The 27,014-nt window shown below is 46.2% G+C and overlaps 3 protein-coding genes across 16 annotated transcripts in view; 2 read left to right on the forward strand and 1 right to left on the reverse strand.

Annotated features, from left to right (window-relative positions):
* The window catches only part of syne1b (spectrin repeat containing, nuclear envelope 1b), a 92,236-nt gene extending 79,398 nt beyond the window's left edge, over positions 1-12,838 (forward strand). For 6 of the 10 annotated variants that reach the window (XM_061844658.1, XM_061844657.1, XM_061844652.1 and 3 more), the window contains 9 exons: positions 1,351-1,442; positions 1,821-1,947; positions 4,663-4,874; positions 5,049-5,249; positions 5,325-5,453; positions 5,583-5,795; positions 6,011-6,106; positions 8,036-8,094; positions 11,085-12,838. In XM_061844658.1, coding sequence (XP_061700642.1) covers positions 1,351-1,442; positions 1,821-1,947; positions 4,663-4,874; positions 5,049-5,249; positions 5,325-5,453; positions 5,583-5,795; positions 6,011-6,106; positions 8,036-8,094; positions 11,085-11,316 — 1,361 coding nt within the window. In that variant the 3' untranslated portion in view covers positions 11,317-12,838. Of the gene's footprint in view, positions 1-1,350; positions 1,443-1,820; positions 1,948-4,662; positions 4,875-5,048; positions 5,250-5,324; positions 5,454-5,582; positions 5,796-6,010; positions 6,107-8,035; positions 8,097-11,084 lie in introns of those variants that run through there. The other 4 variants (XM_061844660.1, XM_061844656.1, XR_009798569.1 and 1 more) reach the window with 4 other exon arrangements.
* Positions 12,839-13,780: 942 nt separating this feature from the next.
* Positions 13,781-22,225, forward strand: rmnd1 (required for meiotic nuclear division 1 homolog). 5 transcript variants are annotated; one of them, XM_061844662.1, is made up of 12 exons: positions 13,781-13,939; positions 14,960-15,335; positions 15,403-15,508; positions 16,807-16,882; positions 17,604-17,643; positions 17,762-17,862; positions 17,945-18,051; positions 19,036-19,100; positions 19,175-19,251; positions 19,561-19,681; positions 21,162-21,278; positions 21,421-22,225. In XM_061844662.1, the coding sequence occupies exons 2-12, from the start codon at positions 15,003-15,005 to the stop codon at positions 21,451-21,453; spliced, it is 1,176 nt and encodes a 391-aa protein (XP_061700646.1). In that variant the 5' UTR covers positions 13,781-13,939; positions 14,960-15,002; the 3' UTR covers positions 21,454-22,225. The 5 variants fall into 5 exon arrangements, 4 of the variants coding, with proteins under 4 accessions (XP_061700646.1, XP_061700645.1, XP_061700647.1 ...); XR_009798571.1 differs by having other exon boundaries at positions 13,782-14,481; positions 20,853-21,278; positions 21,421-21,450; XM_061844661.1 differs by having other exon boundaries at positions 13,783-14,481.
* A 267-nt stretch (positions 22,226-22,492) lies between these two features.
* On the reverse strand, positions 22,493-26,088 carry LOC133513382 (uncharacterized). The gene is made up of 2 exons (XM_061844126.1): positions 23,735-26,088; positions 22,493-23,627 (listed from the first exon to the last, which is right to left on the reverse strand). The coding sequence occupies exon 1, from the start codon at positions 26,085-26,087 to the stop codon at positions 23,772-23,774; it is 2,316 nt and encodes a 771-aa protein (XP_061700110.1). The 5' UTR covers position 26,088; the 3' UTR covers positions 22,493-23,627; positions 23,735-23,771.
* Positions 26,089-27,014: the final 926 nt, after the last annotated feature.

The following is a 27,014-nucleotide window of genomic DNA, read 5'->3' on the forward strand; positions in this document are numbered from 1 at the left end:
TGAGCCCTTTTCATCTCTAAAACACAATTGAATTTTTAAAAATGTATTCTTTTTGGTCAGCCCAAAAATTGGAATTGTAGCAGTATCTGAAAACACGTGAGGTGTTTTAATATGTCTTCATATTTTGGACCTTATCCGTTTGCATCTTTTTAAAGTCCACAGAACATGGTTCATTTCCCACTTCCTATATATGAGAAATGAATTGAAATTCACACAGGGAAGTGGATTATTATTATTATTATTATTATGATTGTGAAAATGTGGAAAGAGCAGCCTCATTCCTTCTTCTCGGCCGTTTAACAGCAAGAGCGGAATGAAGGCCTGCCGATTTGAAATACTCTCCCCGAATTATTTGTCCGGTCGCATAGCGTACGTACATCTTTTTAAGAAATGAAAATTTCACGTGACGGGGAAGAGGCTGTAAAAAGTCACAGCCGAGTCCCGCTAATTTTCTTTTCTTTACCCCCCGGGCCAAGGACCTCCCCCCGCTCAACAAAACGGCCGCAGGTTTAGTCGTCTGAAATGGCCGACGCTGACCGTGCGTGCGCTTGACGATGTTTCCGGCAGATGTCGCGATCCCAGAGAACGTTTGTTAAACTAACCGCGCCGGTAGGCCGCCTCGCATGCCTCCGGGAATTTGCTTCAGCGTTCGCCGCTTTCGCATTTGCGTCCATTCACACTTTTTGGTAACCGTCGGCAACACTTTTTCTGACAGCGGGTTGTTCCGATCCATTCCTTTCGGTCCTCGGCCGTCCGAGCGAAAAGCGGGACCTGACGGAAATGGAGCCGAGCCCGTCCTTTCCTTCACTCTTGTCACCTTGCTCGATGCTGTGTTAACTGCAGACCGGGTCACAAAAAAAAAAAAAAAAAAAAAAAGAATAAATAAATAATAATCTTTTTACATACCAAAGGGATCATCTTGAATGTCTCCAGTAACAATTTTCGCCGTAATTTTAGTCCGAGGTCAGCAGAACACGCGACGTGAGGAAAATTTGCTTACCACGGGAGAGATTTATTTTTTACGACAACATATTTGAAGCCACTTCTACGGTTAAGTTTGGGATGAAGATGACGCTGTGATTTTGGGATTTTTTTTGCCACCCAGAAGTTCCCTCGTGTCACCCATTGTTTCCAAACACAACGAAAAGGTCGATAAAATCTCTCTGCACGTTTCTTGGACGTCACTTCTGTCGGCGAAGGGCGTTGGCGAATTAGCGTCCGCGCGCAGACAAGCGACGGATGTCCGCGTGTCCTTGTCTGGGCGGGGCCTATCGCAGTCGACCTTTCCACGTAGACGTTTAGTTTTGTGCGTGATGATGACCGGCGCGTGTGAACGCTGCGTGTCCGCAGGGGAGGCGGCCTCGTCGGACTCGCCGCACGCCGAAAGCGGCGGCGGACGCGCGCCCGCCGCCGTCGACCCGGATGCCTCCTACATGGGATACGTATGTTTGCCTATCATTAAAATTATTTCATTTTCATTCACATCAAATCGGGGTTTGTTTTTTTTTTTTTTAATTCATTTTTGTATTATTTTAAGATTTTTTTTTTACATTTAGTATTTAACATAATTATTTAGAATATTTCATAAAATATGTGGTACTTTATTTATTGTGTTGTTTCAATAGGTTTTTTAAAAATGTATTTTCTTATTTGAGATAATATACCAAATTATTGTCTGTGTAATGATGATCATGATAATGTGATGGAATAAAAATTAAATAATAATAACTGAAATATATTCCGTTCCATTATCATGACGTATTAGTTTTTATGCCGGCTTATTATTATTGTTATGACATCCTTTCTTGCGCGCCGCGCAGACGAGGCTGCTGGGCGAGTGTCGCGGCAACATCGCCACGGTGAAGAGGATGGGCTACGAGTTGAAAGAGGACGAGGACACCACCTCCGGGTTGGCCAATCCCAGCGGCTCCGAGTCCCAAACGTCCGGTCAGTCGCGTAATTTGCTCGCCAGTCAGGCTAAAGTTGCCAGTTTGAGAACTCGAGAGTTAAAAACGGCGGGCGGCCCTGTCAGGTTTTCAACTCCAAGACAGGAGCCGCCCCCAACGCACCTACCCCGTCCGTCACTAAAAACCAAAGACCGCTTACGTCAGCTCCGGTCACTAAAAAGTTTAGCTGACCGGTAGCTAGTTAAGCTAGCTAGGATTTGTGCTAAGTGTCTTTTCTCAAGATGTCTTCGTGATTGGCTATTCGTTAATACAACTATTGCTTGTTAGGCAACAAAACTGTTGCTTTGGTGCCATTTATTGGGATCTTGATGCCAAGTAACATTGTTGAAGTGAGTTGAGGAGCATTATTTAGACACAGTCAAAGCTTTTTGGCACCTAGCTACCAAGGAACTTTGTTGACGTAGGTTGAAAAGCTTTGGTTAGACAAAAGTAGTGCTTTGCCGCCATTTTATGGCTCCACAGTGCCAAGAAACAATGTGGAAGTGATTTGAGGCGCTTAATTTAGACAAAAGTAAGGTCTTCTGGCATATTTGGACACAGTCAAAGCTTTTTGGCACCTTGGTACCAAGGAACTTTGTTGACGTAGGTTGAAAAGCTTTGGTTAGACTAAAGTAGTGCTTTGCCGCCATTTTATGGCTCCACAGTGCCAAGAAACAATGTGGAAGTGATTTGAGGCACTTTATTTTGACAAAAGTCAGGTCTTCTGGCATATTTGGACACAGTCAAAGCTTTTTGGCACCTAGCTACCAAGGAACTTTGTTGACGTAGGTTGAAAAGCTTTGGTTAGACAAAAGTAGTGCTTTGCCGCCATTTTATGGCTCCACAGTGCCAAGAAACAATGTGGAAGTGATTTGAGGCGCTTAATTTAGACAAAAGTCAGGTCTTCTGGCATATTTGGACACAGTCAAAGCTTTTTGGCACCTTGGTACCAAGGAACTTTGTTGACGTAGGTTGAAAAGCTTTGGTTAGACTAAAGTAGTGCTTTGCCGCCATTTTATGGCTCCACAGTGCCAAGAAACAATGTGGAAGTGATTTGAGGCACTTTATTTTGACAAAAGTCAGGTCTTCTGGCATATTTGGACACAGTCAAAGCTTTTTGGCACCTAGCTACCAAGGAACTTTGTTGACGTAGGTTGAAAAGCTTTGGTTAGACAAAAGTAGTGCTTTGCCGCCATTTTATGGCTCCACAGTGCCAAGAAACAATGTGGAAGTGATTTGAGGCGCTTAATTTAGACAAAAGTCAGGTCTTCTGGCATATTTGGACACAGTCAAAGCTTTTTGGCACCTTGGTACCAAGGAACTTTGTTGACGCAGGTTGAAAAGCTTTGGTTAGACTAAAGTAGTGCTTTGCCGCCATTTTATGGCTCCACAGTGCCAAGAAACAATGTGGAAGTGATTTGAGGCACTTTATTTTGACAAAAGTCAGGTCTTCTGGCATATTTGGACACAGTCAAAGCTTTTTGGCACCTTGGTACCAAGGAACTTTGTTGACGTAGGTTGAAAAGCTTTGGTTAGACAAAAGTAGTGCTTTGCCGCCATTTTATGGCTCCACAGTGCCAAGAAACAATGTGGAAGTGATTTGAGGCGCTTAATTTAGACAAAAGTCAGGTCTTCTGGCATATTTGGACACAGTCAAAGCTTTTTGGCACCTTGGTACCAAGGAACTTTGTTGACGTAGGTTGAAAAGCTTTGGTTAGACAAAAGTAGTGCTTTGCCGCCATTTTATGGCTCCACAGTGCCAAGAAACAATGTGGAAGTGATTTGAGGCACTTTATTTTGACAAAAGTCAGGTCTTCTGGCATATTTGGACACAGTCAAAGCTTTTTGGCACCTAGCTACCAAGGAACTTTGTTGACGTAGGTTGAAAAGCTTTGGTTAGACTAAAGTAGTGCTTTGCCGCCATTTTATGGCTCCACAGTGCCAAGAAACAATGTGGAAGTGATTTGAGGCACTTTATTTTGACAAAAGTCAGGTCTTCTGGCATATTTGGACACAGTCAAAGCTTTTTGGCACCTAGCTACCAAGGAACTTTGTTGACGTAGGTTGAAAAGCTTTGGTTAGACTAAAGTAGTGCTTTGCCGCCATTTTATGGCTCCACAGTGCCAAGAAACAATGTGGAAGTGATTTGAGGCGCTTTATTTTGACAAAAGTCAGGTCTTCTGGCATATTTGGACACAGTCAAAGCTTTTTGGCACCTTGGTACCAAGGAACTTTGTTGACGTAGGTTGAAAAGCTTTGGTTAGACAAAAGTAGTGCTTTGCCGCCATTTTATGGCTCCACAGTGCCAAGAAACAATGTGGAAGTGATTTGAGGCGCTTAATTTAGACAAAAGTAAGGCTTTGCCACCATCTCCTGGCAGATTTAGGCGATTCTAAACCTTCAAGGGGGCGCATCAATGACTTGAAGGGCTTACAGTACTCCAATTGGTGCTGGTACCGGTACAAAACGTGTCGGTAATGCTAACTTCCTCCGGTACAGATACGGAGTGCAAAGTGGCTAAAAACGCGCATACAAACGTTGTGACTGAGCAAGATTCTATGACTTGACTTGTGACTTGCGTAACTCAAGTCAGGAACTGTCTCGACTTGCTCGATTTTGCCACAGTAACTCGAAGGTCCGAACTAAAGAATTACTTGCGACTTTGCACATCAGAATCGAACCGGTCGTCTTAAGGTTGTTTGGGCTTTAACGGCAGGCGTGATCGAACGCTGGGAGCTCCTGCAGGCTCAGGACCTCAGCAAGGAGATCCGCACCAAGCAGAACCAGCAGCAGTGGCAGCAGCTCAACTCGGACCTCGACAACATCTGGACGTGGCTGCGGGAGGCGGGCGACGAGCTGGAGCAGCAGCGGAGGCTGGACCTCGGCACCGACATCCAGACCATCGAGTTCCGCATCAAGAAGCTCAAGGTGATACGTCTGCGGAGACGCTCAGCTCAGCTCAGCAATTGGACTTGTTTCTGGACTTTGAATTCAAAAGGTTTCTTCGGTTCTAAACGTGATCTTTGCTGGGAATTTGGCTGTACCGTAGTCAACGTGATCATTGCGCGACTTGGCTGAAAGGGGTCTTCGGCGTGTATCCAGGAGCTGCAGAAGGCCTGGGACAGGCGCAAGGGCATCGTGCTGTCCATCAACCTGTGCAGCGCCGACTTCGTGCACTCGGACACGGACGAGTCCAAGGAGTTGCAGGCCAAACTCAAGGACATGAACAACCGCTGGGACAAGCTGGCCGCCTCCTTGGACGAGTGGCGGTCTTCGCTACAAGGGGCCCTCATGCAGTGCCAGGTGGGAACCGTTTAGATCAAAAACACCTACAGGGACAAAGTATTTACTTCCCGGCACTTCCGACCCCACAAACAGGACTTCCACGAGATGAGTCACGGTCTGCTGCTCTGGTTGGAAAACATCGACCGGCGGCGCAACGAGGTGGTGCCCATCGACCCCATCCAGGACGGCGACACTTTGCAAGAGCACCACAAAGCGCTCACGGTACGGAAGTTTCCACCTCACACCCAAGTGGGGCGCTGGCTTTGGGGACTGAATTTTTCAAAATGGGCGACTTCCTCCCCGGCAACCGCGTACTCAGGCCCTAGTAACAGGTCCGACTTGCGGTTGCAGCAAATCCGCCAGGAGCTGCTGGACTCTCAGCGGAAGGTGGCGTCGCTGCAGGACATGGCGCTGCAGTTGCTGGTCAACTCGCAGAGCGGCGACTGCCTGGAAGCCAAGGAGAAGGTCCACGTCATCGGGAACCGCCTCAAGCTGCTGCTGAAGGAGGTCACCCGAGACCTGAGGGAGCTGGCCCGCATCCTGGACCTGGCCAGCAGTCAGCAGGTACGGCCGGCTGTTCACTTCTGTTTTCAGTTTTGTCTTTCATTTCTTACATTTTCAGTGGTTCCCGGAATAAACCGAAATGGACCTACAAAAACAGCAAAATCCCCCAAAAATCTTTTTACTCTGGTCTCGGTGTCGTCGCATTTTTCCCAGAAATGCTCGTACTTTTCCGTTCTGTCCCTCGGCTGAGCGTGTCCCGTCTCGCGCTTCCGCAGGATCTGTCGTCTTGGTCGTCGGCGGATGATCTGGACACCGGTTCCGGGTCGCTCAGTCCCGCCTCGGGGAGGAGCACTCCGAGTCGGCGCCGATCGGTAACGTATACGCCTCCCTTTTCCTCTCCCGAGCCCGCCGGCGCCTCTTTCACACAGAATTAGCGGAAAATGTCATCGCGGCAGCCGTGACCGCAGACGGAGATTCGACGTGGTCGTGACTTTCGCGCAAAATCCAGCAAAAGCGTGACTGTGCCGGCACTAATCTTTCTTCAGTTTCATTCATTCATTCTAAAAGTGAAGCTCTGTGAACGCCTTCCGGATGCAGTCGCAGGGCTTCACTTTTTCGACATTCTGCGATGTTCCAGCCTCATTCCAGAATACATTTTTGTTCTCCTGAAAAGAAGAAGAAGCCGCTTGCGCGCAGTGTGAAAGGGGCTTCCGACCTGCATCCCGCAAAAGTCCAAAATTCACCCCGCCCCCACGCCGGCTCTGTCCTCACCTCTTCTCCTCTCCCGCTTTTCCAAAACGGGTCCGCCTTTATTTAGCTCTTCCTTTTTTTTGTCCTTCCTTGACTCCCAACCTCATTTGACCGGAGAAGCTTTCCCGGAACGTTTCCTCACTCTAATCTTTGCTTGTAGTGGAGCAGATGTGCATTTATGAGCCGACCGAGTAAGTCGACCTTTCGAGCGTGACGTCGTCACAAGTACTTCCGGGTGGCGAAAGCTCAGGCGATCTCCGATGGCACTACGAGGACTTTTTGTTTTTTTGAAACAAAGGCTACGCTATGTTTTTTTTTTTTTTTTTTGGATCAAGGCAGAGTGATAAAAAATAAAATAAACTTTTTTAAAAGGCTTAAATGAGGATTTTTATCTAGCCAAATATCCGCGATACTCGATCAGGTTTTGAGGCTCCACATATATCTGGACTGTATTTTTTTTTTTTTTTTCTTATTGAACCAGAAAAACATGGCACATTTGTCAAGGCAGGTATACAGAATTTTTGGTTTTTTTTTTTTTAAGCACCTGATTTACTTTTATTTGTTTGTTTATTTTGGGGGGAATCACGGAGAAAAAAATTACAAAGCGACATTTTTTTCGCTAGTAAGAAAAGTGAGGTGAAAAAAAAAGCTCAAATTTTAATATCTAGCCCCCCCCCCCCCCAAAAAAAAAAGCTTTCATCTGGAACTGAAGTAAAATAAATGACAAAACAGGTGTAAGTATACCTTGAAAATAAAATTGAATTGCATTGAAAAGTGTGGTAATTTCTGGCCTGTAAGCCGCGACTTTTTTACACGCTTTCAACCCTGCGGCTCATGTGGCTAATTTGTGCATTTTTCTCTAACGACCTCAAGGGGACAATCGAGCGGACTCGGGGAATATATGTGCCGAGTAAGTGACCTTTACCGGTCTGGCCCTGTTAGCGCTGCGCTAGCGTGTTACTGCCGGGTCGCAGTGATTTTTACTGTATGTTTTTGTTTAACCGGCCCTGTTAGCACGGCGCTAGCGTTAGCGTTAAACTCTGTGTAGCATCTTTCTTTGTAAATATCTCGTGTTTTAATGTGGGTTTCAATGTGGGCACTTGCGGCTTTTACACGGGTGTGGCATGTACCAAATGGTATTTCGTTGACAAATGTACTGGGTGAGTCTTATAACCAGGTGCGCTCTGTAGACTGGGAATTACGGTAAGTTCTTGTCGTAGTTTGACGCGGTTGTTGATGACTTTCTGCCACCCGAGAGTACGCTGACCCCTTTTTTGTGTACAAATATTCTGAAAAGGGCCGTTAGCGCGCTGACGCTAATGTAGACGTCACGTGAATGAAGGAATCCGCCACCATGTTTGTTTTTGGTTTTTTTTTTTTCGTTTTTTTTTTTTTGTGGCCGCTCGCCTCTCGTCAGCACTTGGGAGGGACGTCGACGTCATCGGTGGTTTCTGTCTTGATGTGCCTGGACTGAAACTTTTCTTTTCTTTTATACCTCCCTCCCTCCCCCCTCCTCCCTTCTACCGACCCCGCCCGTTGATTGCAAACAGCGGCGGGGCAAATGTAGTGTGTCACAGCGTGGAGGCCCCGTGAGCGGTCCGCAGCACAGGTACATGGTTCCGTTGGTTGCTAGCGCACTCGGAAGATGATGGAAGCCGTCGCCCCCACGGATACCAGGCCGGCGTTTCCCGACCTTTTTTGAGCCGAGGCACAAATCGCGTAAATAATAATAAAAACTTTGGCGCCGGGACTCACTAGCTTACGGTGAACCGTCGCTATTAACGGGGGATCGATTCATTGAGACAGTAGCAAATACTAATATTATGCCAATTTTCTCCATTAAATCACTTTTTCAAGTGGGTTGGAGCAGAAGAACAAGAAATTAACCTTGTCGGTACCACCGGTGTCCTGAAATATTGACCATCCCGTCTCAATTTACTCGCACGTTGTGAAAGTTGGGCCCGTAGAATTGAACACAACGTTTTTGTTCTGAGATATGAAAAGCAACAAGTAACTGCACAAATGAATTCTGCCATCTAGTGGAAGGGAATAATTTTTGGAAGTCCCAAATACAGATTGAGGAACATGGATTTGTCGTGGAAAAATGACATTTTTTGGGACAAACCAAGTGAAATTGCTCCTTTCTCCTGGCTCAGCGGTTGGGAATCCCCGTTCAAATCCCCCTTTTTTTTTTTTTTTTTCCCTCTTTCAATTGAGCGGTCGTGATCGGCGATTCCATCATCTTCCGCAAGTCTAGACGCTCTCGGGTAGGCCAACTGACGAGCGGCTTCCGAGTTTCTGCTGCTTAATAACATCCACTGGATTGCCCCCCACCCCCCCCACCCCACCCCCCAAAAAAGTCTTCCTTTGGAGCTAACAACAACAATGTCCCGCCACTAGTGGGCGCACTTGCACCCCCCCCCCTCACTCCCTTTTTTCTGTCAAGCAGCCAGCAAATGTCTGCAATGAACAAAACCAAAAGGCTGCCGTTTCCCTTGTGACCTTTCTTCTTCTTCTTCTGTTGCATTGTCACCAACTATGCCCCGCCCCCTTCCAGTCGTCGCCGCTCGCCATTTGTGAGGACCCCCCCCCCCCCCCTTCCCCGTTGTCGTCCCTTTTTAATTCAGCCTGCTTGTTGTGTTGTTGTTTTTCTTGCAAAACTCAAAAGTCTTACCGCTTGCACCTTACCATTCAACGGGGAGCCTGCGTTGTCATTGGACGGCACGATCCCGAATTTGTCACATGGTTTTACGGCCACCTTGGGGAAATTGGAACGTTAAGCATCAACTTTGCAATTCCTTCGCTTCGATCCAACACATCGGATGCCAGTCTGGGCCTCCGTTGAGCCAGTGACCTTTGTTGGCCCTGAAATTCACTCACAACTGTCTGCTGCAAACCAAAATGGCCGACTTCCTGGTCAGATTTGGACCCGTGCAACTTTTTCTGACAAACACCTCCGTCCAATTTCCGTGTTGACGTCCGGGGTTCAATTTTCCTCACTTACAGACGGAATTAACCCAAAACTCGTTGTCTGAAACTAAAATGGCTGCCTGATATCTTTGCATAATGCTTTAGCTGCTGGTAGTGCATCAGGCTGTTTAGCCAGGAATACCTTTGTTCAATTTCAGACACGTGTGCGTCCTTGAGACATTTTCATACGCTTTCTGTCGCGGTCATCATGACCACCAAATTTCCCATCCATCGCTGAAAGTGTTCTCTGAGGCTAAATTTTTTCCCGAAATTTGCCCAAAATGGCCGAGCCCAGTCACTGTCATTTGGCAGTGCGCCGTCGCACTCGCAAATCTGCCCAGTTGGCCGCGAAAAATCACACGCAGTAAAATTTGTGACGAGTAGAAATACATGGATGTTGAAAGACTTTGCTGGTTTTGTGTAGTCTTGACCAATGTTCCCTCTAAGCTGCGCACTTGTCGCATGAAAACCGATCCAGCGCAGTGAACCGGACGGAAGGCAGCCCACTTCTACTTCCTAGTTAACCAGACACCCCACCCCCTCGCTCTTAAAGGGGTACACTCATAATTACAAACAGAAACAGAACGCACACCCGCAAGGTTATATCCGCGGGCATGACTGACCACACCCGTACATTTTTCAAACGTGAGTGACTGCGAGCCGACATATTCGGGACCCCTGGAATGAGCACAAATGACTTTTATGCCTGGACAAAGATGGACAGATGGTAAGATTTGAGAGTTTTGCTGCGTGTTAACGAGCACTTTGTGGAAAAGCAGCCCCGTCGTCCACCTCAGCCCGTTCCTGTCGTCGCGTTCCGAACGAGCCTTTCCCGAAGTTTGCCCGAGGTCTTGCCGGCGCGGAGCTCGCCGTCGCGTGCGCTAACGTTGGCTTTGCCGCTCATTCCTCGCTTTTTACTCAGCCGTCGATCTGCAGCTGCGCCGAGACCTCGTCTGCATCCGACGTTGCGGTCGGGCTGATTAGCGACTTAGCACGCACGCTCGTTTTTTTTTGGGAGGGTTGGGGGTCATTCATACGCCTCTGAAGGCAAAAACCTGTTTGCGATGTTGTGGGGTTTTTTTGTTGAGTACTTAATATTGCATTTTTGTTTTATTCCATGTATTCATTTGACATATGAAGTTCTACTTTTAATACTATTAACTCAGCGCATCATTTATTTTTAAAAATATGGTGAATGCATTGCATTTTTAGCATTTTTTTCAAATTTTACTTTTATGTAATATATTTTTTAAGTTTTTGCTATGAAACAAAATAATACAGCACATCATTTATTGGGAATTTGTTGCCGTTTTTTTTTTACATTAGTAGAACACGTTTTTTTTTTCTCAAATATAGGATAATTTTCTATTACTGTTAATGATTTTTAATAGTTCATGGAAGTTTTTTATTTCATTTATTTTGATTCACATAATTTTTTTTTAGTATTTGAAATTATTATTATTTTAATTTAAAAATAAATTGTGCTGTTTAGTTTACATTCTAAGATAAGATTTTGACGGGCAAAAAATTTGAAATACATTTTTTTATTTTTTTTGGATCAGATCAGGTTTTTGGGGTCGGCGTACGTCGCGGATATTGTGACAGATGCGACATTTGATATCGTGGCAGGTTTCGCAGCGGCGCTGGGTCCGCTTCCTGCCCTTCTGACGCGCCGGGGGGGGCTCCCTTCGCACGCCGCGTCCTGCGGGTGGCGCTGCCCCTCCAGCTGGCGCTCCTGCTGCTGGTGCTGGTCGCCTTCCTGCTGCCCTTGTCCGAGGCGGACTACTGCGCCCAGTCCAACAACTTCGCCCACTCCTTCTACCCCATGCTGAGCTACACCAACGGGCCTCCTCCCGTCTAGAAAGCGCAAGTGCGAAAATGCGCCGTTAGCTGATAGGAAGAAGCGGCGACCGCTCGGATTTCTGCATTAACTGGTCGCAAAATCTAATCCGATCTCAGTCCAAATGGACACTTCCAATTCAATTATTGTCCGGAACATGTAGACGTCGTCGGTGGAGTGCGGGAAACGGATTTGATCCTCTTGGTTTCTGACTTCTCCAAAAGTCCGTCAACCTCTGAAGTCCAAGAAAAGTGACCGGAATGGAGGTGCTGCGACAAAAATGAACAAAATAACCACAAAACCTATCAAAAACGCGCTAGTAATTGTTTTTTGTCCTTGTCAATCATAATTTCAAATGGAGCAGGAGATCGTTTTTCATCATCCGTTGCGACTTGGATGAAGTTCTGATCACTTTGTCCAAGCAGTTTATGCAGAAGTCCAAGTCATTCCAAAAAGGGTCCGCCGACAGTCTTTGCGGTTCCTGGAACTAAAACTTCGTACCGTACCGTACGTGAAAGTACCGTAATTGCCGGCCTACGCGGCGCACCCGGTTATAAGCCTCGGAAAGAGTTTAGCGTTAGCGCTGCGCTAGCGTTAAACTCTTTCTGTGTACTGACGCTTACAACCAGGTGCGCTAACGCTAGCGCGCCGCATCACCACGTAAACCGCGGGGTTGAAAGCGTGTGAAAAAATGTCGCGCCTTGTAGGCCGGAAATTATGGTACATTTTGCTACTACGTTTCCGTGTGGACAAATGGAGGAATTACAAGAATACGACGTACAAAAATCAATGGCTGAAATGCTTTGAAATGTTCATTAACCCCCATGATGATATTTAGTAATAATCCGACATTTCTTTTTTTTTGTTTTATCCGCATGCAGTTCCACATCGGGGCTCGCCCCCGCCGCCGATTTTTATCTGTACGCAACGACATTATTTTTTTGAAGGGAGTCGTCGTCATGGCGACGTTTGCCGGTTTATTTTTCCAACATTGTCAAATACCACAGAGCCAGATAGAAAATATTGTTTTATTTTATTTTTTTGTATGCTTGCCGACGCGTAACAAAAGCGAGGATGATGGCGTGGCTGTCTACTGTGTATAATGTTGATGACAAATGTGTATGCGAGAAATCGGAGAAGAAAAATGAATGCCAAAAATGGAGATTTTGACGTGTGTTTCTTTTATCAATCACACACACCGTCAATTTGGTGTGCGGGTGATTAGATAGATAGATAGATAGATTGATTAATTTAGGGTAGTACTGCATTCATTTTTCTAATGAAATTGACTTTTGTAATGAATACATTTATTTTCTTATTTCATATTTTAAATAGTTGATCTTAAATAAGAATGCATTATGGAGTTGACCCCACAAACAATCGTTCAGTGTTTAAAATGGTGTTTCGAATTAATTTTTAAATAGCCACTGAGGAGCATTTTTATTGTTTTTGTATTTAGAAAAATTGGTCACACACAATTTTAATTACAATTACATAACATTGTTTTCGATTGTTGAGTAATCAAAATGTTCACACAATTAATGGCCGCATGATTTGATTCAATTTTTCAATGATTTGAATAGTTCAATCAAAAATAAAAAACAATGTAAAAAAAAGTTGTTTCCAAAAGAATTGTTAAAGGTATGAAATCAAAATAAACGAAAATAATTGCCATAAATATGAGAGCAATTAGGCACCTCACAGGTCAGAGGTCACAGGTCAGCGTCGGGCCTCCCGATACGAACTTTGGCTCTTTTCCTCGTGCCTGTGTGGTTTTTCTCTGGATATTCCGGTTTCCTCCCACACCCCAAAAACATAATGCATGGGAAATTTATGAAAGATTTTAAAATATCCTGGTGTGAAGTTTGTTTTTTTGGCGACCAATCCAGGGTGGGCGTATCCCCTCCCACCTCTCGCCAAGAGTTCGCTGTCAAAAAGGACTCGGCAACTGCAAACGAGCATCCGTAGGATTCTCTTTACCTCGCTGTCATTCTCATATTTTGAACAAAAATAAAATAAAAGTGGCTGTATTGCACATTTTCAGAAACAAAACCGGGTCAAATCAAGGTCAAATGTATTATAAGGATTAATATTCGCCCAGATCCATGACTGACGGGCTGCATTTTGCTTTATGACAGCTGCGATAGGCTGCAGCTCTCCCGAGACCCTTGTGAGGATAAGCAGCTAAGAAAATGGATGGATGGATATTTCACTACCTTTAGCGGAGCTTTAAAGTAGCAACCAAACTGTGGGAAAAACGCTGTCGGAACTCATAAAAACCTGTCGTTTAAACACCAAAGCGCGTACGACCTTAGACACGGAGGCCGTTGCTTGTCAAGTAACGACAAAACATTTCAAAATAATCGCTTTACAACGAAGTTTATAATTTGTCATTTTCATTTGTACCTGCGAGACACAGATCCGGGAGACAGAGGATGTGACGTCAAAACAAACAGGAAGCAGGTGCTCGTTTCAAAAAAAAAAAAAACAAAACTTTATTGACGACAACAACAGCGGCTGCCCAGGTGCTCACAAGTTACAACTTTGACAGCCGCACCACTTTGTTCCTTTTCAACGTTCATATTGGAGCGCGCAACTGTCGTTTGGAGGCTCGCCTTCGTCGTCGAGCGAGCCAATTAGCTGGGTTAGCCGTTAGCCGCTAAGCGAGTCCGGGCAACATTTTGTCAGTGTTTGCCAATTTCCGTCACTTTTCACAGCATGCTAACCAGTTCGCTGCTCCGTCGGACATTCCACAATTGGAGGACGTTTTCTGTCACATATTCCACTCCCAAAATATGCTCAATTCTAGTTGTACTGCGACTAAAATCTCCCTAGATGGAGTAAAAGTGCTTCGGAAATATTACTTTAACTGCAGAAGAGCTCATAAGTACCCGTTGCGCGCCAACACCTTGTCGCTACCCCACGATAACGGATAAAATCTGCTTTTGTAGCTGTGTACAATAATCCCTGTGACGATGGAAAAAATGTCATGTCATTATGCGAGCTGCTCATCCTCACAAGGGTTGCAGGAAAGCTGGAGCCTATCCCAGCTAGCTTAGGGCGAAAGGCAGACGAGACCCTGAACTGGTCGCCAGTATCATCACTGAGCGGATCCCACGCTGCCCGCACCAAAGCCAGGCGTGCGTACCACTACACCATCGGTGACTTATAGAAAAATGTAAAATGGTAATTATGCTTCTTGATACATTTCTCACTAAACTTAGGAAAAATGTTTCCAGGAAAAAAGGTGTTACATGACTCTGCAGGAATGATCGACGTTCAAGACAAGACAACAAGTCCGACAGTAAAACTATAATTTCACGATTCTAGTAATATTTAACTTTATGTAATGGTGAGGTGTGATTCAGTGACACATTTTAAAATATATTTGCAACAAGAAAAATACAGTATAAAATCTAAAAAAAAAAAAAAAAAAGTGTACCATTAAAGGTGGAAGGCGATGAATAAAATTGGGAAAATTTGTTTCTTGAAAACATGAAAAAACAAAAAAGTAATAAATGGCTTGTTTTTCAAATGTGTTGGACTCCGATTTTGGAATGGCCCACGTGTAGCTAATTCTTGCTCGCGTCACAGCATTTTGAGTCATTTGAATAACTTTGAGCGTCTCCGTGAACGCCTCACGATGCGTTTGTGTCCCGTGTAGAGAGAGCGTGAACACCGACTCGGGAAGGGAAGGGGGGCAGAAAATGCTGCTGCGGACTTTGTGGGCCAAAGTGGGATCCCCGCGGAACCCCCTGGCCTCACCTGGTCTTTTTCAACGCCAGTCGCAAGCCGGGCCCCGTTCCCGCTGCGCCGCCCTCCCGGCGAGGTCCTCCTCTACCGCGCCGCACCCCAGGAGGCGCTTTGTGTCGTTTGCCGGCCCGAGCTGCGAGCAGAAGCGTCGCCGCGCATCAAATCTGGTCACGTCCGTGTTAAAGCCGACTTTAAAAGCGGCGACGGCGCCTGGCAAAAGAGTTCCGAAGGGACCGAGAACCAAACAGCCGTCGAGGGCCAATCAGCCGTCCCTGAGTCAGGACACGGTGAGCCGGCCCCCGCCCGTCCGATCTTCTTCATTGCGTTCTTCATTTTGTTTGTATCTGTGCCCAGGACATGATGCAGTGCATGGCCTTCGCCACCGCAGACCAGTACAATCTGCCCACGCTCGGCGTTGACCTGGCACAGCACGGCTTCCGGGAAGTGGAATTCCCTCAAGGTAAAACCGCCGCCGGGGGTGTGGGGGGCCTTAATCCCGTATTAAGCGACCAAAAAAATGACTCGAGGATGGAAATTAAACGACCGTAATTGCCGGCCTACAGAGCCCACCTGGCGGTGAGCCTCACGCAGTACTTTTGTTAAGGAAATACCATTTGGTACAGACATACAGTACGCCGCAGCTGTGTAAAAACCGCAAGTGCTCACATTGAAACGCGGCACATTTACAAAGACGGGATTTTAACGCTAGCGCTGCGCTAACGGTGCCGAACATACCGGTAAAAATCACTGAGACACGGCAGTAACACGCGAGCGCAGCACTAACAGGTAAAACGGTCACGGTAAAAGTCACTTCCTCGGCACATATATTCCACCGGTTTCCGCTCGGGCGCCCCCGAGAAAAATTGCACAAATTAGCCGCATCGGCGCATAAACCGCAGGGTTGAAAGCGTGTGGAAAAAAGTCGCGGATTGTAGGCCGGAAATGACGGCGCTTTAAGTCTCCTCGACCTTGTGCAGGTTTAAATACGGTTACCGTAGTTCCCACAAAAGTAACGCCTGTTCGAATATGATGACCGTTAAAACACCCAAATATGGGCAGATTATAAAAAGATGTAAAATTGTAACCAAAAAAAAAAAAAAAAAAAAACCAATGTTGCGCAGGTTAAAATGAGAAAAATCATAATCCTCCCAAAATTGTTCAGGTTACAACAAGCCTGTCATAAACCCCTAAAAATGTGCATGTACGAAAATAAGAAAATACCCAAAAGTTGTCCCATCCATCCCTCCATTTTCTTAGCCGCTTATCCTCACGAGGGTCGCAGGAGTGCAGTTTTATGAGACTAAAGTGACAATATTTAAACATTTATATCGTATACAATTACAATACGGCATTCTGAACATTTATCGATCCATCCATCTTCTTAGCCGCTTATCCTCACAAGGGTCGCGGGGAGTGCCGGAGCCTATCCCAGCTGTCGACGGGCGGGAGGCGGGGCACACCCTGAACTGGTCGCCAGCCAATCGCAGGGCACATCGAGACAAACAGTCACAGTCACACCTTGGGGCAATTTAGAGTGTCCAAGTAATGTTGCGTGTTTTTGGGAGGAAACCGAAAAGCCACGCGGGCACAGGGAGAACGTGCAAACTCCACACAGGCGGGTCCGGGATTGAACCCGGGACCTCAGAACGGTGAGGCCAACGCTGACACAAAAAAAAAAAAAAGACACTTTGGACCACGATAAATGTTTGTCGCCGCCAACAATTGTCGTGCTCCGACCGGAATTTTGTGGATTTTCAGACGCCGCCAACGTGCTGGTGATCAGTTCGGACGCCAGCGCCAAACCCGACGACGGCTCGCACATCTTCTTCTTCAGGTTGGACTTTTACGCCATTTACGTACGGGAAGTCGTCGGGTTAAGACGGCCTCGACCTAAGACGTTTTGACTTTACCACGCCGTTCCCCCGTCCGCCATTTTGTCCGCATTTTTCGCCCCCCTTTTTCGGCATTATCGCCCCAAAAGAAGCAAGCTGCGTCTTTTAGCAACGCTTCCGCAGCCAAAAGAAAATCCATGACCATGGAAACGAAGCTCGAGATCATAAAACGATCGGAGGAAGGAGAGACACCACCATCACTAAGGTATCTAACGGTCGACCGTGGTGACGAGTATTCAAGACAAAACCCGTATTTTAGCGCACGTTCCCATGTCGGATGCAATGATCCCAAAACGAGGTTCTTTGAGACTTGCGTAGACGGAGAGGATTGAGGACCAGGTTCCTCGCCAATAGCTCAGCGCCGCCTCCCCTTCTTCTTCTCCAGTAACGCCGAGTACATCATCTCGTTTATTTCAATGTATTTGTTTTTTTTTTTAATACAAAGTATTTTCATGTCACTTCAGACTTTAATGCTGGAATCCGACTTAAGTCGAAATTCGAGTTAAGTCCCTAACCGTAGGAACGGATCTCAGTCGTAGACCGAGGACTCCCTTGTACTGCGCTAACTCATTTGGGATTTTCCGTCCGGACTGAAATGTTTGCCGTTATGATCGCGTGACACATCGGAAACAAACTGAATGAAATACTTTTTACAATTTTCAGGGAAGGTTCGGTGGTTTTCTGGAACGTGGAGGAGAAAATGGTAATGGAACTGCTGGCATTTATTTGATCGCTGTTCGTCACCTAAAAGCAAAAACGCCGAACGGTGCTCAGTTCGGACAACGTTTACGACAAGCGCGTACGTATTTGCGACTGGTCAGCTGAAGACGGTGTTGAGGATTTTGGAGCGGCACGAGAGTCAACCGTACGAGGTGGCGCTGGTCCACTGGGAGAACGAAGAGATCAACTACACGTACGGCGAGTGAGTGAGCGAGCGAGCCGGCGCGCGCCGCAAACGGATCCCGCGACCGTTCGGGCTTTCGGGTGACGCTCGTCGTGCGCAGGGGCAACGCCAAACTGGAGCGGGGCAACTTCCTTTTGAGCAAGCACCCGGAGCCGCACGACGGCGTTCTGGAGAAGTTCGCCTTTTCCAACGCTTTGTGCCTGTCAGGTGAGCCGCGAACGCCGTCGGGAAAATCTAAAACCCCCCCGCCCCCCACCCCTCGCTTTTGAGATTTTTTTTTTTTTTTTTTTTTTGCTTCTGTTTTCGAATGAAAATCGGTACTCGAACACCCCCGGCAAAACCTGGAAATAATGACGCAAATTCCCACGCCGCCGAAATAAGACGGCGCACTCGGCTCGATCGGGTGACCCCCGACGCGCTTTGTTCTTGTAAATTTGAACGCACCGCAAAAAATAACATAACACGCGCGGCTCCTCTGCATTCTGTGCGCAGACGTGTCCCGGTAGCTCCGTTTACCGACAGTTCGGTTTTTCCTTCCTACCGAGGACTATGAACCTCCAATCCTGGCTCCAAAGAAGTGACACTAGACTCACCCCCACCCAAGAGATTTGATAGGCCTTGATAGTTTTGATGAAAACTTCAATAATGCTCGGTTCCATTAGCATGTCTGCATTTTTTTTTTGTTTTGTTTCAAAGATTTCATTAACTGGAGTTACGAGTTCATGATTTCGTGTTACTTTTTGTAAAAATACATATATATATATTGTTTTTTTTGCTTCCCCCCATTAATTTTGTTTAAAATTATTCTACACATTTGTCGGTACAGATACGGCAATGCACTCCCAGGCTAGCCTACTCTACTAATAAAGCATACATTTAAAGCAAAAAAAAAATATATTTCTTAAATCATTTTATTATATAAAGTATTTCAACTATACATGTATTTCTACTATGCAATTCATTATCAGGAAAAGCTAAAAAAAATGCTTTAAAAAGCCCAATTTTTTTTAGCCTCAGAACGCATTATTTTTTTCCCCATTAATTGTAATGGGAAACGTCGATTCGGTTTTCGAACAAATCGCTTCTGGAACCGCCTTTTGGAAGGGATTGTGGTCGAGAACCGAGGTTGCACTGCATTTGGATTTCCTTTGTTGTCTTAATTGGAATAATCACTTTGTAAATTTTCCGCAGTCAAGTTGGCCATTTGGGAGGTGTCGCTGGACAACTTTGTGGAGTCCATTCAGTCCATCCCGGAGGTGCGCGCCGCCATTACGATTAGGATTTTGCGCGATCCGAGCAGTCGAGCGCTTCATTTGGATTCCCCCCCCAGACGCTCAAGTCGGGCACGAGAGTGAAGCTGTCGTCGGCGGAGGTCATGCAGAAGATCGGCGAGCTCTTCACTTTGAGGTCCACGAACGGATGAGCCGCACGCTTAAAATCACGCAGTTTCCAAATTTTAAAAAACATAAAATAGATACTTGTGCAATTGTCCTGTATACATTTTGAAAACATTTAAATTTCTATTTTGGATCGAATATAAATATTTCAGAATTTCAGAGAACCTGGAATTTCGAGGATTTGATTCTAAACCAGTTTTCCAAAGGATTACCTGATGAATGATTAATTTGATCATCTGTTCCTCTTTGATTCATCGTTGCGCCTTACATTTCATGTTCCACTTGGGTACCGCATTTTGAAGCTTCCTGTTGTCGGCAGACATCGCATCAATCTGAGCTCCGACCTCCTGCTCACGCCCGACTTTTACTGGGACCGAGAGAACCTGGAGAAGATCTACGACAAGACCTGCCAGTTCCTCAGCATCAACCGCAGGGTCAAGGTAGCCACGCCGTCATAATCGCAAGACTCCTCATCAGAATGATTCACGCTAGGAGGAAATGAGCGCCGATTCGGATGAACTCGCAAACGACTCTCCAATCGCGAACGGAAACGAGTGAAATCGCGTATTGGGGGACGGGAACCGCAGTACACTCAAAGGCATGTGGCAGTCGTAGAGTAGCCATCACGCGGCGACGACAAGCTCCGCGCAACGAGGCACTTGCCGCCGTTCCAGAATAGCCGCGAGGGTGACCCGTTCAACGCGTCCTGTTTGACCAACCAGCAACAGCTAAAGTGGTTGGCTTCTTCACCTGAAGAAAGGGATGCCGGGTAAAGTAAGCCATCTGAAACTAAAAGAGAAGCCTATTGGTGGAAAAACTGTTTGGTCGAGCTAGCCAAAATACAAAAGCAGTTGGGGTTAGCTTGCCTAACAACATTTCCAAACAATTACCTGATGAACAGTAATAATCGCTGATGAATTTGATCATCGATTCCTCTTTAATTCATGGTTGCGCATTAAATTTAATCTGGAAATCTGGAAGTGTTCCACTCGGGGTGGCTTCTTGTGCTGGCCTCGGTACCGCATTTTGGAGGGAGCTTCCCTTAGGTCACCTAACCCTAACCTTAGTTGAAGTGTGGAGGGCGGTCGGTAAAACGAGTCATTCCGGGAGGAGGTTGGAACGTCGGCCAATTTCACTTCTAAAAGCATCGAAGCGAATTTGGGAGAGTCAGCTGGGCCTGATGAAGGCTGAGAATGGCCGAAACGTTGCGCATCGCGAGCTCACTCGATGGGAACAATTGGACGGGTGGGGTGCTTTCTTTTCCTTTCGGCTTGTCCCGTTAAGGGTCTCTCCAAAACATCCAACTTTGACTGGGTCATCCCTCGAATGAACTCGTTTCTAATCCTATCCAAGCGAGAACCTCAACGTGTTCATTTCTGCCACTTCCTGTTGTTTCTTCAGCGCCGGAGTCTCTAATCCGTCCGTCGTGGCCGGCCTCACCGCTGTTTTATAAACTTTGCCCTTCATCCTAGCGGAGACTCTTCTTTCACATAGAACACCCGACACCTTCCGCCAACTGTTCCACCCCGCTTGGACCCGTTTCGTCACTTCTTTACCACACCATTGCTCCGGATTGTTGACCCCAAGTATATGTTTTATTTTGTTTTGTAGACGGGGTTTCATAGTTTTGGGGACCTTCAGAGTCAGAGGGCCTGTGTACCTCCCCTCTCTCATAGAGGGAGGGGTTCACCCTCAAGCACCTAACCCTATACCGGTGGGATTGCGACCAGGACTTAACCAGGAGGGCTGGAGATGGTTCCCAAATACCGAATCAGACTGGATTTTTCTTTTGTTGGACTTTATTTGAAAATGAATGATTTCATTTGCGACTGTCAGGTTTAGCCGGGTAGTCCGAACTCTAATCATAATAATAATAATACTCGGTCGTCCAGTTTGATGTTGTCGATGATCCCCGCGCAGGTTGTCAACGAGAAGCTGGAGCACTGCACTCAGCTGACGGACCTGATGAGGAGCCACCTGAGCGAAAAGCACAGCTTGCGCTTGGAGTGGATGATCGTCATCCTCATCACCATCGAAGTGAGGAGCGCCCCGTCGCGTGACGCCCGTGCTAACGCGCCATCCCGCTACACCCGCTCGGACTTTGGTGCTGCTCTTTTGTTTAGCGGGACTCCAGATGAGATCTTTATGCGTGTCACTTGTTTCTTTGTTTTGATCGTAGGTGTTATTTGAAGTGGTGCGAATGATCTTCTAAGCGGCAGCCGCTGCGTGATTGGCTACTGCGTGAAAAGAGGCGGGTCTTGACGTTGCCGCACAAATACGCAGGTTTCCCCAAAATCTGAACACGTGAGGAGAAGGCACCGGTCGGGAACTTTGTGCCAGAGGGGCCAAATCCCGACGAGGAGCCCAAACCCGTTCGTGGCGCAACGGAGGCGGCAAATCCACTTTGCCGGACGAGTTCACGAGGTACAAATTCTGCCGTTGACGCGGAGAGCCGTGAAATTGACTGCAAATATTGCCGGCCTCCACCTAAACTTTGCATTTGCAGTATTCAAGTTTTTATCATGTCTGTGATGTGTCAAAACTTGCACGATGAAATTAGAATTCGGAGGTTCCTGTCAACTGTACAGTATTTAACGTTAATACGCGCTCAGAAGGGCAAAGGTAATATTCATATTTCTGTTTCTGTGGACGCCCTTCAAATTTCAACTTAAATTTACATTTTTCATTATTTTTCGAGGTATTGTATTGCAGTTCTTCTGAAAAAAAAAAAAAAAGTGATTTTTTTTTTTTCTTTTAATATATAATCGGTGGTGGGCTAATTCTATTTCATTTTTTGACGTCTAAATATAAAAGTGAACTTATTTTACAATAAAATGTTATCTACCTTTTACCTCATAAAGATGATTTATGTAGCAAATGAAAATATTGACTTTGTCCAGTTGTAACTAAAATCTGTAGTTTCAACAAATGGCTGAGATGTCACTTAACGATGAAGTCAAATAAAAGGAATTATGATGAATCACCATGGTAACAACTCCATCTCATCTCTCCGTTTAGCCTTCTAAGAGCACACTTTTGTTTTGAGTTTTACGGTTTTAAAAACATCTCGTGGATATTAAATCTGGTCAAACGCATCTACGGTCAATATATATATAATACAATATTTTCTTTCTTAGTGCGCTTTCTAAAAAAAAAAAAAAAAATCTTCAATGTGACTCTTCAAGCACCGAAACAAACAAACAAAGGCGAGACTGGACTTTTTTTTTTTTTTTTCTTCTTCTTCTTCTTCTTTTATTTCATGAATTAAGGACACCGCGTTTGACATCAGCACACGTGTCAAAATATGTCGCTGACGCCAACAAAGAAAAGTGTGTAGACGGCGCGAGGCGAGATCTGACTTGGAATCATCATAAACATTGAAGTACTGTGTCAATCCGCTCCTTATCCACACAATTTATTCTCATTTACTGCTATTTGATGGCAATAAAATGAAATAAACTGTAGTGATCCCCAACTTCCAATACTGGACCGCGCCGGCCCACAAGCGATCAGCTCCCGATTCGGTGGCCGATTGCTTCCGGTCGGGAAATCGGCCCCCCTCCACTCCACCCGATGCCAGTCCATACGAGCGTGAACCAGCCCGTGCTGGGGGAACTGCACAAGTGTCTTAAAATATTGTCATGTTCTGTTTTGAGAAGGACGACACGGTGGATAAGATGGTAAAGGGTTGGCCTCACAGTTCTGAGGACCTGGATTCAACGCTGGCCCCGCCTGTGTGGAGTTAGCATGTTCTCCCCTGTGCCTGCCTGCGTGGGTTTTCTCCAGGTGGGCACTCCGGTTTGCTCCCACATCCCAAAAACATGCAACATTAATTGGACGCTCTAAATTGCCCCTAGGTGTGATTGTGAGTGCGATTGGTTCTTTATGCCCTGCGATTGGCTGGCAACCAGTTCAGGGTGTGCCCCTGCCTCGTGCCCGTTGACAGCTGGGATACCCTCCAGCACTCCCCGCGACCCTTGTGAGGATAAGAGGCTAAGAAAATGGATGGATGGATGTTTTGAGAATGCGAGTGGAAGCCGGACTACACGAACTCTACACAAGGAAGGCCGGACCGAGATTCAAACCTCGTACGTCAGTGATGTCACGCAGACACGCTAGATTAGCATGGGATCTACTTTTTGTGCCGAATCACACATAAACGTGTTGCTATAACAAAGTCGTTGAATCCTCGACTAGATAAGTTTGTGGATCCCAAATTTCCGACGCAATAGCTAGCAAATGTGATTAGATACCAAACAAAACCGGCATGAAATAATAACAAGAATAATAATAATAGTAACGGTACGATGCCGAATCCAGATGAGACTGGAAATTACAGTAGTTCACTGCATCCTCCTCCGATGACTTTCTGCACATCACCGCAACCTTGAAAACGGGGGTGGGGTGGGGTGAGGGTGGGGGTGGGAGACAACAGTATTATTATTAGGAAGTTCGCACAAGCTACTTTTTTTTTTTATAGAAGAGAAACCGACTTGCTTAATCCCGCTCAAGGACTGCAACACTTTCCGTTTAGGGATCGTCGAGGGCAGCAGCAAAATTCTCACATTCGCTGTCACTTCCGGCTTCGGGATTTGGAACCATTTCGGACTCTTCCTCATTTGCAGTTTCTGTCTCTTGGCTGCAGTCATGTCGTGAGTTGTCATCTTGAGACGGCAACCGGTCTGTCGCCTCTTGAAAGTCGAGGTCTTCCTTTGCGTCCACCCATATGTCCTGTTCTTCATCTGCTTCTTTCACAAGGGCCTCGGTTTCTGTTTTTTGTGCAGTTTTTAATGTGTCTGTTGTGCTGATCTTGGAAATTTCATTTTCCTTGGATCCAACTTCTTCTGCTGTTTCCACTGGTTGAATTTCCTCTCCTGCTAACCCTGGTAGGATTTCCTCTGCCGCTGCTTCTGTCTCCATTACTTCGAGTCCAGAATCCAAAAGAACTGGAGGCTGCGTGACCACTGCGATCGCCATTGATTCTAATTCTCTTGATGGTTCTGAGGTCTCTTTAACGTGAACTGTCTGTTTTTGGTCTTCAGCAGGCTCTGTTGGGAATGAGGTGTTTTCCATTTCTGGGGCCAAAACAGATGACTCACACTGTTTCTGGGTTTCTGTGGAGTCTTTCTGGGGTAGCGACTCTTGGTTTTCACAAGTCTGATCCTGGTCTTCTGATAGTTGGACATTTTGGGGGCTTTTGCTTGACTCTTTTTGCGGTAATGGCTCTTGGTATGCTCTTCCCTGAACATGTTTCTGGGGTAGGTCTGTCTGTTTCTGAGTCTGCTTGGACTCTTCCTTGGGTTGAAAGTGTTCCTCTAGTGGCTCAGTCCATTCCTGGGTCTCAGTGGACTCTGGAAGTGTTAGATCATGTTCCTCTGGTAGCGCAGCCTGTTTCTGACTTCCGGTGGACTCTTTTTGGGATATCGATTCCTCTGCTTTTGGTGCCTGCTGACTGTCTTTGGTTTGTGATGTTTGTGTTTGGTTCTCAACTGGCTCTTTGGGACATAAAGACTTTTCTGTTTCTTGCGCTGGAACACTTTGCCTAGTAATCCTAGTCTGTTTATGCTTAACTGAATCTCCAGAGTCCAGTTCCAGAATGACAACCTCAGTGGCCACTGTCTCTTTGTGGATAACAACTGACGGTAATTCTGATGAGAGCTCTTCTGATGCCAGCATCTGAAAACCTTTGATTAACATCTCATGCAGTTGCTCTTTAGTTTCAGGGTTGAGAACACTCACCTTCGTCAAATTGTCATCTTTATCTAATTGAGATACGGGTTTCTCTGTTTCTAGTCCCTGAACACTAACCTCACTTTGCTCTGTTGTTTTGAGATCACCAAGAGGATCTAGCTGGGACAAGGGACCTGTTTGGGATAGTGGTTCTTCTGCTTTTGGGATCTGAGGACTCTCCTTGGTTGGCTCTGTGTTTTGGCTCTCATCTTGAGCTGTTTGGGATAAGGGTGCTTGTGACTGGACTCCTTCCTCAGTCAGATCTTTTTCTTTTTGACTATCAACTGCCTCTATTTTGGCTAAAGCCTCTTGAGGACCTTCCCAAACTGGGTCTGTCTCTTTATGACATCCTGTTTGGGATGAGGGTTCTTCTTCTACTACTACTGGTGCCTGAACACCTTCAGTTGGTGCCATTGGCTCCTCCGCCTCCAGGGCCCAATTCCCATCCTTTTCCCACGCAGCCTCTGACATTGATTCTACGTAAATATTTTGTGGTACTGTACTAGTTGATATTGTCTGTGTTAGGTCTTCTGTCCCCTCCGATTTTCTCAAGTCGTCTTTAGTTGCCTCTAAGCTCTCCTGATTTATGGAGAACTCTAAACGGTGTGGGTCAGCTTCACGATGTGACGCCTCTGCCGATTTCCCTTTTTTGTGAGCAAGCTCCTTGTCTGGTATTTCCACATTTCCATCAGCTTCTTCTGCTTCTTTTGAAACCATTTGCTCAAAGGTGTCAGGTTGGGTCTCCCTTCGATGTGGAGCAACCGCATGACGGCTCATCGTGTTGTCTTCTTGCTGTATTACTTTCTCAACCCCCATCGATGCTGAAACGCGTTCAACCCCTTCAAGGCTTGCGGTACACTCTTCAAGGACTCCTTTTTCTCTCATCTCGACCGCCTGCCTCTGATCCATGCTCCTCTCTGACAATGTGATGTCCACATCGACAACTTGTACTTGAATGCTGTGGCCGTCCCCTATCACAGTCGCCGGCGCTCTCGTCATCACGACCTCATGGGCCGTCTTTGCCATTTCTGCCACGTCATCTGTCATCAGCAGCTCTTCATTTACAGCAGTTTCTGTGAATTCTGTTACCACAGAGCACAGCAGGGGTTCCCGCATCCCAGACGGCGATGCACTCAGATCTGGTAGTGAACCTGAGACCTCTTTGAAATGACACATGGTCACTTGAGTCACCACTGCGTGCTCCACCGTGGCAGTTGTCATTGCTGCAGCTGTTACATCGCCGTTTTCTCCCTCAATTTGTGTTTTCTGGTCACTTGGATCAACCGTAAGTTTGACTTGGTCTCCAAGATGATGAGAAAATTCTTGGATTTCTTCATAAATAACCTTTTCAACGATCTGGACGCAACTAGTTTCCTCTTGGTGTGCAGATACAGATGCTTCTGTGACTTGTGGTGTACAATCTTCCTCTTCTTCGTTCTCCATAGTAACTCGGGAAAGGTTATCTGCAGTGTTCTCTGTTTCTGTATCCTCCTCCTTATCTAAAACTTGATCCAGTTGAGGCTTGGTTTTCTGCCCTTCGGAATGGATTTCATTCCCTGTTTCTGGTTTTGGAATATCTTCTACGAATGTTTCCTTTTTAAGTGTCCGAGTGATACTTTGTTCAGTGATTCCCAGTCCAGATATAGCCAACTCTAGTTTTACTGTCCCAACTACAGTATTTTCTTCCAGCTCCTGAACTGGATCACTTAAACTTGGTAGTGCTTCTGCTTCAGCACTGGATTTCGTTGCCTCATTCTGTACATTTTCACTTGTTTTGTCAGCCAGAATATCGCCGTCTGTCAAATCAGTTAATGTCTTCTTGTCTTCGTTCCCTGGGGTGACTTCAGGTTGTGGCTCCACTTCCTCTTTGAGTTTGCCGGGAAGGATTTCCTCTGCCAGAATGCATTCTGCTGTTTCCTCAGTTTGATGTATATCTCCGTCGGCTTCTCCTGATGCAAAGACTTTGGATTTTACAGTTTTTATACTGTCCGTTTTATTCCCTGCTTCCTCGTCTTTATCCTCTGGTTCCGCATTAATTTCACC

Source organism: Syngnathoides biaculeatus, chromosome 15 (genome assembly GCF_019802595.1).
Source record: "Syngnathoides biaculeatus isolate LvHL_M chromosome 15, ASM1980259v1, whole genome shotgun sequence".
NCBI classification, from domain to species: Eukaryota; Metazoa; Chordata; class Actinopteri; order Syngnathiformes; family Syngnathidae; genus Syngnathoides; species Syngnathoides biaculeatus.

Excerpts from the sequence above, each read along its gene's own strand:
- rmnd1 (XM_061844662.1), top strand. The coding sequence starts at position 15,003 with ATGCTGCTGCGGACTTTGTGGGCCAAAGTGGGATCCCCGCGGAACCCC. Across the intron at positions 17,863-17,944 it reads ATCAACTACACGTACGGCGA|GGGCAACGCCAAACTGGAGC; the intron begins GTGAGTGAGCGA and ends CGTCGTGCGCAG. Across the intron at positions 19,252-19,560 it reads GGCGAGCTCTTCACTTTGAG|ACATCGCATCAATCTGAGCT; the intron begins GTCCACGAACGG and ends TGTTGTCGGCAG.
- LOC133513382 (XM_061844126.1), bottom strand. The coding sequence starts at position 26,087 with ATGCGGGAACCCCTGCTGTGCTCTGTGGTAACAGAATTCACAGAAACT.